Source organism: Ovis canadensis, chromosome 7 (genome assembly GCF_042477335.2).
Source record: "Ovis canadensis isolate MfBH-ARS-UI-01 breed Bighorn chromosome 7, ARS-UI_OviCan_v2, whole genome shotgun sequence".
Lineage (NCBI taxonomy): Eukaryota > Metazoa > Chordata > Mammalia > Artiodactyla > Bovidae > Ovis > Ovis canadensis.
This window is the reverse complement of record NC_091251.1, coordinates 62,481,951-62,494,630: the sequence shown is the minus strand read 5'-3', so window position 1 is coordinate 62,494,630 and position 12,680 is coordinate 62,481,951. Positions and strand designations below refer to the sequence as shown.

The 12,680-nt window shown below is 43.2% G+C and overlaps 1 protein-coding gene across 1 annotated transcript in view; it reads left to right on the top strand.

Annotated features, from left to right (window-relative positions):
• Nucleotides 1-9,341, top strand: part of AQP9 (aquaporin 9) — a 51,425-nt gene extending 42,084 nt beyond the window's left edge. Inside the window, exons 4-6 of the mRNA XM_069596390.1 lie at nt 521-639; nt 2,841-3,058; nt 8,182-9,341. Of these exons, the coding sequence (XP_069452491.1) occupies nt 521-639; nt 2,841-3,058; nt 8,182-8,356 (512 nt within the window). The 3' untranslated portion in view covers nt 8,357-9,341. The remainder of the gene's footprint in view (nt 1-520; nt 640-2,840; nt 3,059-8,181) is intronic.
• The last annotated feature ends 3,339 nt before the right edge of the window (nt 9,342-12,680 follow it).

The following is a 12,680-nucleotide window of genomic DNA, read 5'->3' as shown; positions in this document are numbered from 1 at the left end:
CAAATGTGGAGAGAACCATCCAGGGCAGCCAGGGCTTTCTTTCTCTGACCCGTCACCCTGGGAGCTCTCTGCTGCTGCTAAGTTGCTTCAGTCGTGTCCCGACTCTGTGCAACCCCAGAGACGGCAGACCACCATGCTCCCCTGTCCCTGGGAATCCCCAGGCAAGAACACTGGAGTGGGTTGCCATTTCCTTCTCCAATGCATGAAAGTGAAAAGTGAAAGTGAAGTTGCTCAGTCATGTCCGACTCTTAGCGATCCCAAGGACTTCAGCCTACAAGGCTCCTCCGTCCATGGGATTTGCCAGGCAAGAGTACTGGAGTGGGGTGCCATCGCCTTCTCCGTGGGAGCTCTCTGGGCATCTCTAAAACTACCATACTAAGAGACGAAGAAAGGCAAATGATATGGATCTGCCAAACTGAAGCTGGCTATTTGTCTGTACTTGCTCAGCACAAGACCTGGCATAAGTCTCCCTCTCTTCTGCCCAGAGGACACTAACGTGCCAGAGCTCTGTCTTCCATAGATGCATTTATGTCTTTTGCTGGTGGAAAACTGCTCATCGTGGGAGAAAACGCAACAGCACACATTTTCGCGACATACCCAGCTCCGTATCTGTCTCTGGTGAATGCATTTGCAGAACAAGTGAGTGTATATGCAACAAGACCCAACTTCAGTGAAAAGACATAATCTAATAAGGAGGATGCACAGGAACATTACAGGCCTATCGGAAAGGAAAGTCTGTGTTTCCAAAGTTGGAGGTCCCTAAGCATAACCCTAGCTTTGCTGACAAATTCTTGTGCTTGCCAAAGTTGAACCACTGAGTTTCCTACTTCCTCTTTAAAAAGTACCCTTGTTTCACATCAGTTGAAGTTCAGAGAAAAGTGGAGGAGTGGACATTTCAACCCTGTATGGGCAAATGGGGTTTGCTTTGCGAAACTGCCTCATTTGTCCACATCATGTAAACGTATCAGTTCAGTTCAGTTCAGTCACTCAGTCGTGTCTGACTATTTGCAACCCCGTAAATGTACAGATCTGGAGAAAAGACGTTTTGTTATCAGTTCAAGAACTGTGAAGTGTGGTAGGCAAGCTGAGGGTCCTTGGTGTCTCCCCATATGTATAGGTTTATCTAGACTCTCTAGGCAGCTAGAAGTGTCTCTCCTTTTTGACAGTTAAACAAGGGGCATCCAAGCATTTGTCATGTAGCCAATAGCACAACTATTCTGGTCTTAAATCAGTTGTCTCAGTCTCATCCTGATTCTTCTGCTTAGAAGCTCTGTGCCCCTGGGCAAGTTTCTTAACCTCTTTCAATCCTCCTTTCCTCAACTGTAAATTGTGAATAAATAGGATTTATCTCACAGATTAGTGTGAGGTTCTAATGAGAAAAAGCAATGAAGTACCTGGCACATAATAAGTATCTGGTAAATAGTGGCTGTCATTTAGTTGTTAAAGTAAAATAGTAATACAATTTCCAAATAATAGTTTAGAAATTTTAAAGTAGAGTCTGGGAGAAACACCCACTATACCACACCACTTCAAGATACCTGCTATCACTGTTTGTATAATCCCTTACAACTTGTCTTTTATGTTATTTTCAAGTATAAAATATAATGCACATATAATTTTTTACCTAGTGTCATAAGTATTTTTAAATTTTACCACATGTGTGTGCTTAGTTGCTCAGTCGTGTCTGACTTTTGTGACCCCATAGACTGTAGCCTGCCAGGCTCCTCTGTCCACAGGGATTCTCCAGGCAAGGATACTGGAGTGGGTTGTCATTTCCTTCTCCAGTGGATCTTCATGACCCACAAATCAAACCCAGGTCTCCTGCATTGCAGGCAGATTCTTTACCAACTGAGCCACGAGGGAAGCCTCCAATTTTTTTTTTTTTAATGTTACCACATAGTTTTTGTTTTCTAATTTTTTTTCTGAAAACATACCTGTTCATTTTCATGTTAACCTAGAAAAATATTTCATGTTAACCGAGGTAAATATTAATCATCACATTGTACACATAGATTTCATATTTATTGTTTTTAGTGGCTGTATAATAGACTATAGAATGGGCACTACACAATTGCTTTTGCCCTGTTGATGTGCAATCCAGTTTTCCAGTACTATAAATAATGCTTAAATATGTATTTGCATATTCATTTTATGATTTTTCCATATTTTAGATTATTTCCAAGGTGTAGTTCTCAAATATCTTACTGGGTCCAATTGAGTACACACATTTATGGGCTTTTTAAAATACATATTGCTAAATCATTGTTAAATTGCCTTTCAAAAGTATAAAACATGATTAGTTCAACCAGGAAAGCCTGAGAGAACTGATATCATTTTCCTAATATTTGGTATTGCTTGCATTTTTTTCATTACAAATCAGTTGTCCCCACTTATTTGTCTTTCAAATCTCTTTTTCTTTTATGAACTGTCTTTTCATTTCCTTTGCCCATGTATCTATTGACGTCTCACATCGTTTTTCTCACCAATTTGAATGAGCCCCTTTGTTCATTTCTCCAGCCTGCAGCTTGCCCTCTATTTACCTGGTAGTAGCTTAACAGGTCAGTGTAGTTGAGATACAGTCTCTAGAGTTAGACTCTCTGCATCCACACCTGATTGCCACTGACTGTGCCACCTCAGGCAGGTAACTAGTCTGTAAAGGAGAGAGATATTAGCACGCATGTCTAGGACTGCCAATAAGAAGAAAAGGCTCTGACACAGTGCTCAGCCAGTGTTATGTTGCTTATTACTAGGTTTGGTTTTTAACAGGAGGGGGTGCATCTTGAGGTGGGCCAGTGGGAAGAACATAAGCTGAACCCCTCGTACATTTTCTCCTTACCCAGGTAGCAGCCACCATGTTCCTCCTCATTGTCATCTTTGCCTTGTTTGACTCGAGAAACTTGGGAGTCCCCAGAGGCCTAGAGCCTGTTGTCATTGGCTTCCTGATTGTCACCATCGCCTCCTCTCTGGGAATGAACAGTGGCTGTGCCATGAATCCAGCTCGAGACCTGAGTCCCAGACTTTTCACCGCTTTGGCAGGCTGGGGGTTTGAGGTGTTCACGTAAGTAACAAAATGATCTGGGGAAGAGGCAGGAAGATTCATGCTGTGCCTCAGTGGGGGGCGCTGGGCTTCGACCTGGAGATCCAAGAGAGCGCAGATGGGAGGGGGAGGGTAAGAGCACCCTCGTCCTAAGTGGAACGTATCACTGGTGATTTATGATGTGTGCATGTGTGCAAGATAGAGAGAGAGAAGGGGGAGGGAGACAAAGAGAGCAATCACGGGCGCTATTCTAATCACCGCCACTGGCAGCACTGGAGCCGCTACCGAGTAAGCATTGTGAGGACAGGGGCCTTAACCGCGTGCCCGCTACCGAGTAAGCATTGTGAGGACAGGGGCCTTAACCGCGTGCTCACTGCTTTGTCTGCAGTGACTGAAATAGGGTCCAGCACATAGAAACCTCAGTGAACGCCACTGAACAAAAGAATGGATAAATGCTCTGTGCCACATATGTTCTAGGAGATGAAGGATACAAAAAGAATCAAGCAGCATTCCCTGTCTTTTTTGTTTCTTTCTTTTGTTGTGTCGGGTCTCAGTTGTGGCACATGGGATTTTCACCACGTCATGCAGAATACTTTGTTGCGGTGCACAGACTCTCCCATTGCGGTATGCAGGCTTAGTTGCTCCGTGGCATTTGGGATCTTAGTTCCCTGACCAGGGATTGAACACATGTCCCCTGCATTACCAGGCAGATTGTTAACCATTGGACCATCAGGAAAGTCCCTAGCATACCCTATCTTTAAGGAACAAACAATACAATGAATTTTCTAGAGCAGTGGTTCTCAGCCAGTGGCAATTTTGCCCCCAAGGATGTTTGGCAATGCATGTTGACACTTTGGGTTGTCACAGCTGGGCATGGTGGGGGCAGAACTTGTCACCAGTATCTAGTGGGTAGAGTCCAATGGAGGATGCTGCTAAGCATCTTACGGTATGCAGGACAGATCCCCACAAACGAAAATGCTGAGTGCCACAGTTGAGGAGCTCTGTTCCAGAATGACCATACTAGAGCATGAAAAGGTGGAAAAAAATGTTCACAGCTAGGATGGATCCTTTGTATTCTTTCAATGGACCACTGAGAACATGTTAAAGGTCTCCTTATTTCCAAAGCCCAGAATTAACCCATGAGTTTCCTTTAATTCCAATTTCCTGAGGTTCACTCCAGGAGACTACTGTCCTCACCTCACCACCAAGACACCTCTGTGAGCTTCACACAGACCCCTAAAACAAAGATGCGCCAGAGTGATCTGGCCTCGCTTTGAGCCGTGCTTGGCGATTCACCCAAAGCTCTAAGTGTGATGGTGGTTCTAAAACAGGTCTTGCTCGTTCTCTTTGCTTTGTTGAACTTTTGGTAGAGGATTATCAGCCAAATAGCTAGGAGCCCACATCTGTGATGCTGAAATCACCTAATGCCAAACTCTGAGCACCGCACCCCTTAGATCAGGACTTTCCCCCTCATGTATGTATTCATTCATCCATGCAGCTTCCTAATTCCTTATTCAAGGCCCAGTGCTAAAGATGCCCTTTACTGCTGCTGCCCTTCACTGCTTTGTTTATGTTCTGTTTCAGAGGGTGAGCATAGCCTCTTACACAGGTTGACGCTGTCAAATGACTAACCCCAGGAGCTGAGAGAAGACTTGCAGCTTCAGATTTAGGAACCATGGGAGTAGAAGTAGGGGCATTTTATAGTATTTGGACATGTTCAATCAGGGACAGAGAGGCTATTTCAAGCAGAGAGGCATCTGTATCTAAAGACAGCATATCAAAATGACACATGATCTAGTCTAGTCGGAAGGCTGTATGAAGAAACCTGGAAGGGCAATCGTTTCAGATCATAGAGGACTGGATTTCTAGAACAAGACTCTGGGATTTTTGTTGCTCTCTTTTCTATAGATTATAGGGAGCAGCAAAGGATTTAGGGCAAAAGTTTGATGTGTTTAGAACTTCAATTTACCAAAAATTAATCTGACATCATTATATAAAAGAAATCAAGAAGGAGTAGAAGGGGCAGATACCAGTTATGAGATAGCTAGGCTGGCTGATGATCCTCTACCAAAAGTTCAAAAGAAAATCTTTGAGCGGTAACAGGACTCCGAAGGGTCCCTAGAGTTCCATCCTTTCAGGGTTTTCCACTCAAGACAAGCATCTCAGGAGATTTCCTAGTTTGAATCCACATCCAGGATCTCAGATGAAACCTAGACCACCTTATTCTCAGACCCTCATTTGCCCCTGTATGGCAAGAAGTGAGGATGAGAGGGGAGTAGGTTCCCCAGGGTCTGACAAGGGTAAGACAGACCCTAGCTGACTCTTGCTTTCCCTTAAGTACTAGGATATAAAAGGGCTTCTCTGATGGCTCTGATGGTAAAGAATCTGCCTGCAATGAGGGAGACTTGGGTTCCATCCCTGGGTCAGGAAGATCCCCTGGAGAAAGGAATGGCTACCCACGCCAGTATTCTTGGGCTTCCCTGGTGGCTTAGATGGTAAAGAATCTGCCTGCAATGCAGGAGACCTGGGTCTGATCCCTGGGTCAGAAGGATACTCTGGAGAAGAAAATGGGAACACACTCTGGTATTCTTGTCTGGAGAATCCCATGGACAGAGGAGCCTAGTGGGCTACAGTCCATGGGGTTGCAAAGAGTCAGACATGACTGAGCAACTCACACACACACACACACACACACACACACACACACATTAGGATGTAAGCACGTGGTCTTCACTAATTCACATTAAAGTGTTAATAGGTGAAGGATCTCAGGGGTATTGTTAATTTTTAAAATAACTTAGCCAAAGAAATGAATCCCTGATGATAGTACCTTATGCAACTGACAGTTTTATGGTATCCCCTCAAATCATAGCACCCAATGACCTTGTTTACCTGTAAGGCCAGGCAGGAAGCCACATCAAATCTCCTCCATTTAAGCCTTGTGACCTTAGCACAAAATATCCAGTTCAAGAGGGTCCAGACAGTGAAAGGAGGACATGCATGATGGCAGGTATCTTGGCCCCTAATCTGTTAAATGACAGTGAGAGATTCACCACAAATCAGTGATGGAAAAAAAGGAAGTGATGGACCAAATAAGGTGGTTAAACTCACTCCATGTGCTGAAGAGAGCTTCCCCAGTGGCTCAGTGGTAAAGAATCCGCCTGTCAAGCAGGAGATATGAGTTCAATCCCTGGGTCAGGAAGATCCCCTGGAGAAGGTAACTGCAACCCACTCCAGTATTCTTGCCTGGGAAATCCCATGAACAGAGGAGGCTGGTGGGCTACATCCCAGGGGGGTCGCAGAGTCGGACACGATTGATTAAACAGCAGCATGTGCTGAAGAGAAGGTGCCTCTCACAGAAAATTCTTTTCATAGAAAATTTGGAGGCACAGGATAAGGGTCTGTGAGAAGTGTGGAGTGTAACGTCCTCTTTCCTGCACAGTAAGAGTGCCATCTGGTGGCCACTGTGCTCAATCTCAGTGCTCTTCCCTGGAGCCTGCATTTATGATCTAAGATTCAGGAACTAAGAGAGAGTGCTTGCATGATACGGATTAGGAAAGGACCGCGGTATAGATGGAAGTATGAAGCTCAGAGATGGGGAGGCTTGCTCAAAGGCCTTCTGTAGTCCTGAGATCCCAGGTGGCTCAGTGGTAAAGAACCTGTCTGCCAGTGCAGGAAACACGGGAGACTTGGTTTTCATGCTTGGGTTGGAAAGATCCTCTGGAGGAGGAAACGGCAGCCCACTCCACTGGAGCAGAGAATCCCATGGACAGAGGGGCCTGGCGACTACAGTCTGTAGAGTCATAAAGAGTCGGACACAACTGGGCGCGCGCACACACGCACGCACACACACACACACACACACACACACAGCAATGTGCTACGTGCTCTAAATCCAAGACACTCCTGAGATTAGAACTAGGTCTCACGGATTCTAGAATAGGCTCCCCTTTATTATTTTAAAATAATTTTATTTAAAATATTATATTAAATAATGTAATATTTCCTTTATTATTCTTTCTAATAAAAGTTAGAAACAAACAGTCCCATGGAAATACATATAGTTATTAAAAATAAAATTGTAAATAGCAGCCATGAATATGCCCCCCAAATAAAACACTGTGAAATTCCTCTGCAGAGTTGTGCTCCTTTTGTTTCCTCCGCCTCCTCTGCATTACCCTGAACTTTTTGTTCATAATTATCCTTCTTTTAAAAAGTTTTATCTCAAATGCACATATCCTTAAACAACTACACAACTATACTATATAGTTTTACTTGCTTCAGAGCACTCATGGTCCTTTCTACTGAATTATCTGAATGGATTTTCTGTCCCCAAAAGAGATGGTGACAATTCACAGAGACACCTGATTTCTCCCAGAACTAGACGTCCAATATAGTGTACTGACACTGAGAACTTCTGGAGGGGAGAGGGGATCCTCATCAGAAAATACATCTGAGTAAGCTGTGACCTCAAAATATAAGTATGGAATTAAATTATATTTAGTATTTAATTCATATATCTACCTTTGAGTTTTTAATTCATTCATTGACAAATGTATCCTGACTGTTTATCTTGTGATTGCCCTCATCCACCAATCACGTCCAGGAATCTCTTCACATCCCCGTTCCATTCACAATCCCCAGGACTCGCCACTTCAGTATGAAGGAAAGGCCACTCCTGAATAATTGACCTGAACTTGCCCTAGATGCCCTCAACTGTTGCCATGGGTTCAGGGGCTATGCTTTCTGAAAGGGAAATAAATGGGACATTTCTCTCACAGGTATTAATAGAACAATGGAATTGGTCAACTGAAATCAGTATCCTACTAAATAGTACCTTTAAGCAATTAACACAGACATTTTTCTGGCATCCCCTCAATCATAGGATGCAAATGACCTTGCTTACCAGTAAGGCCAGGCAGGGAACCTGCTCCTCCCTTTAAGCCCGGCACATCCAACTCAAGAGGGTCCGGCCAGTGAAAGGATACTGGTTACCAAGCTACCATGAGTGCCATCCTACTTAGCTCTTGCTGATTGAAAAAGAGCCATGAGTAGGAGAACAACTAGCTGGTTAGTGAGTAACTGGCAGTGATCCTAGAAGGAAGGCCAAGCGATGTGTCACTTATTTCTTTGTTTGCTTTCAGAGCTGGGAATAACTTCTGGTGGATCCCTGTAGTGGGCCCTTTGGTTGGTGCTGCTGCTGGAGGCCTCGTCTATTTTCTTCTCATTGAAATCCACCACCCAGATTTGAACCCAGACTTGGAGGCAGAGCAGCCAGAGGAAAAACCAGAGAAATACGAACTGAATGCAATCATGTAATAGCGTGCTCAGGTCTGGGTCTACAGTTGGCTACCTACTGGGCTTTACCTTTCACAAAGCATCTTCACACACATTATTTAATTGAATCCTCCTAGTGACCATCTGGGGTAAATATCAAGCTGCTCATCTTTCAAATAAGAAAACAAAATCTTAGGGAAGCTGAGTTGCCTAAGGTCCCATGGAAAGTTGAACATCACTGAATGCGTCCTATACATATCAGATTAATAACTGCACAGAAAGTTTGACCAGCTCCTCCTGGCTTGCCAGAAGCGGGATTGGCAGCTGCCAGAATTTGCACACAGTCTGGGCAACATTCTTCTGGATCCTAAGTTATAAAGACTGCCACTGTCTGATTTTAATCCCAAAAACACTACAAAGGGAAGAGGTAGCCCCAGACTTTTCATCTGCTGGAGAACATTATCAGAGGTGACTAAGGGTGACCCTTCCTAGGCCCCCTTAGTCTTGCCAAGTCTTGATCTTCCTGACCATCCCAGCATTGTACATTCTAGGAATTTCCTCTTGGTCAGGCTCCTCCCTGTCACTGTAGTCAAGAGTCGGTGAATTAGGGAACTCTGCTCAATGTTATGAGGCAGTCTGGATGAGAGGGGAGTCTGGGGGAGAATGGATCCATGTGCATGTGTGGCTGAGTCCCTTTTCTGTCCACCTGAAATGAAACCATCACTGCACTGTCAATCGACCATACTCCAGTATAAAATTAAAAGTGTAAAAAAAAGTGCCTGTGCATTACAAGCATGAGAAATCCTTCCACAGCAAGTGATACACTTCAGTCAAACTGTTATAAAGCTCAGAATTCCCAGACTATCCAGTTTCTCAACTGTTTTGTAATGATAACAGAACAACAAAAAGCGTATGTGAAATGTCTCCAGGGGGCTTTAATAGACAGTAATAGACCGACATATGGCACTTCTTCTTGCTCTGAAACTACTGGCATTTCCTATTTGAAATAAACTTAGAGTGACATGTTTGTTTGGAGTTTTTATGAGTAATGAGATTGTGAAGCCCAGTTAGTTCAGAGGTTGTCTGACCTATCTACAAACAAAGATCTCTGGGGAACTTCTAAAAAAACAACTTGGTAAACATCTTGGTGATTATGAATAGGTGTAGCCAGTGTGGAGAACATTGGCTTGGTTAAAGTACATGGGTTTCCTTGAGAAACATGTCTAGTGGTATCCAAGTAATTCCTGCTCAGACTTTGGGTCCTCAGGGGTTAGAGGGAAGTGGCTCTCAGAAACGGACAGTTTACTCCTCACTCTCACCTATCACCCCTGCAAGGGGACATTTGGCCATGTCTGGGGACAGTTCTGGTTGTCACAGCTGGAGTAGGAGTGTTATTGGCATCTAGTGGGTAGAAGTTAGAGATGCCGCTGAACTTCCTACCATGCACAGGATAGCTCTCCCCTGCAGTACCCATTCATACCCAGATGTCTTCAGTGCGAAGGTTAAGAGACCCTAGATTCAAGAACAGACAGACACGTAAGAGAAGACACTGAAGTCATGTGCCTTGATCCCAGTTCTGTCAAAAACAGAGATGCCAGATGAGTCAGGACCAGACCCCGTGGGTACATTGTACTTCTTACCCCAAATCAAGAGGTGACCTCAAATTTGAGTTTTCAGGTTGGACAGTGGAATCTGTGATCCCCACAGGTGCTCATTAAACACTGCTTGGTGATTAATGACTGGAATTATGAAGAGGAAATGTGCGCTTATGGAAATCAACCACAGAAAGATTTTTTTTCTTTATGGAAAAAAGAAGCTCTCTTGTTCCAGGTGCGTGCACTCAAATCTCAAATCGTCTGTCTTTCCCAGTTTGCCCACGTCAGGTTCTTATCCAAGAGAACATCCATGTTTCAGAAGTCAGTAAGAGCCAAATACTTATCTTTAAAAAACAGATTCTTGGGACTTCATTGGCTGTCCAGTGGATAAGACTTTGCCCTCCAATGTAGGGGTTCCATCCCTGATCGGAGACCTAAGATCCCACATGCCTCTTGGCAAAAAACAAAACAAAACAAAAAAAAAACCTACCCATGAAAACATAAACCAGAAACAATATTGTGACAAATTCAATAAAGACTTTAAAAATAATCCACATCAAAAAATCTTTTAAAAAAGTAATTATTTAAGGAACTAGAATGGCAACATTTCCCCTTCTCTCTTTCTTGTCCATCGCAAAACTTAGTACACATGTTTATTATCAAAGGTAGAATTTCTCTACGAGTCCCTAACTAGTTGAGGTCTCAGAATGCCAAAGGTTATAGGACTTTTCTAACCATCAACAGCCAGAGTTAATACTCAGCTGTTGAAAGGAAAAACTGGAGCAAAAGCATCACATTTAAAAACCCAATCTTTATTATTACTTTTAAATTGCTTATACACACGTGCCTTTTTTAAAAGTATGTCAGTGCTCAAAAATGTGGTCATGGATAAAGAATTACAGCTTCCTGTTATAGAGAATGGTTTACAAGTTTATTTAGCCTCAGAACCTATTGTTCAAATAAAATCTTAATGTGGTATCCAAAAGTCAACCAGGGCTGCTATAAATAGAAAGAGGTCCGGGAAGAGGAAGTAAGTTTGATCCTGCCTGTGATATCATCTTACTCTCCTAGTGCAGCCACTGAGGGGTGTCTGGAAAGAAACCCTGTCTATGCGGCGGGGGATCTTCAGAACACAAGTTGAAAATCACTGATAAGGGTTTGGGACAAGTTGTTGCTAACCATTTTTATAAAAGTTTCCAGCATAGAACCTAGCAAAGTCCGTGTTAATTCAATCTCAGGCAATTTGTCAAAGACGTCTTAATAAATGAAGTTAAATGGAATTAACCTACTAAACATCACCCACAAAAAGATGTTGTAGGTCAAGTTGTATATAATTTCTCAAACTGAGAATTTTAGTTTTCTGAGATAACGTGTTTATTTATCACAGTGTGTGGAGAAAAACCATGGTAGTCCTGATCAGGCTTACTGGGTCTCTAAGTCTCTATAAAAATAAATAGTACATAATTGATGATAGATAAATGATAGATAGATAGATAGATAGATAGATAGATAGGAAGACAAGTAGATAGGTAAGTAGATAGACTGATCCATCAAGCCCCAATCTCTTTCTTGTTGCTGGAAACAGAGTAGCTCTTATTAAGAGAGGTAGTCTTGAGGCTAATAAAAGAAGGCCCCCATAAAACTGAACATGATTAAATGAACTGAATTAGATGAAAAAATTCATGGAATTCTGTGAGGATACACATGGTGTCCAAGCAGAGTCTGACACCCCATGGATACATTATGTCTTTTGAGGACTTTAGGAATGTTTGCCTTCGTGGGCAGAAATTTATTTTCTTAAATATGTTATATGATAGCACTGGTTCAGTCACTCAGTCATGTCTGACTCTTTGCAACCCCATGAATTGCAGCACGCCAGGCCTCCCTGTCCATCACCAACTCCCGGAGTTCACTCAAACTCACGTCCATCGAGTCAGTGATGCCATCCAGGCATCTCATTCTCTGTCGTCCCCTTCTGCTCCTGTCCCCAATCCCTCCTAGCATGAGATTCTTTTACAGTGAGTCAACTCTTCGCATGAGGTGGCCAAAGTATTGGAGTTTAGGCTTCAGCAGTGGTCCATCCAATGAACATCCAGGCCTGGTCTCCTTCAAGATGGACTGGTTGGATCTCCTTGCAGTCCAAGGGACTCTCAAGAGTCTTCTCCAACACCACAATTCAAAAGCATCAATTCTTTGGCGCTTAGCTTTCTTCACTGTCCAACTCTCACATCTATACATGACCACTGGGAAAACCATAACCTTAACTAGACGGACCATTGTTGGCAAAGTAATATCTCTGCTTTTCAATATGCTATCTAGGTTGGTCATAACTTTCCTTCCAAGGAGTAAATGTCTTTTAATTTCTTGGCTGCAATCACCACCTGCAGTGATTTTGGAGCCCCCAAAATAAAGTCTGACACTGTTTCTACTGTTTCCCCATCTATTTCCCACGGAGTGATGGGACCGGATGCCATAATCTTAGTTTTCTGAATGTTGAGCTTTAAGCCAACTTTTTCACTCTCCTCTTTCACTTTCATCAAGAGGCTTTTTAGCTCCTCTTCACTTTCTGCCATTAGGGTGGTGTCATCTGCATATCTGAGGTTGATATTTCTCCCGGTAGTCTTGATTCCAGTTTGTGCTTCTTTCAGCCCAGTGTTTCTCATGATGTATTCTGCATAGAAGTTAAATAAGCAGGGTGACAATATACAGCCTTGATGTACTCCTTTTCCTCTTTGGAACCAGTCTGTTGTTCCATGTCCAGTTCTAACTGT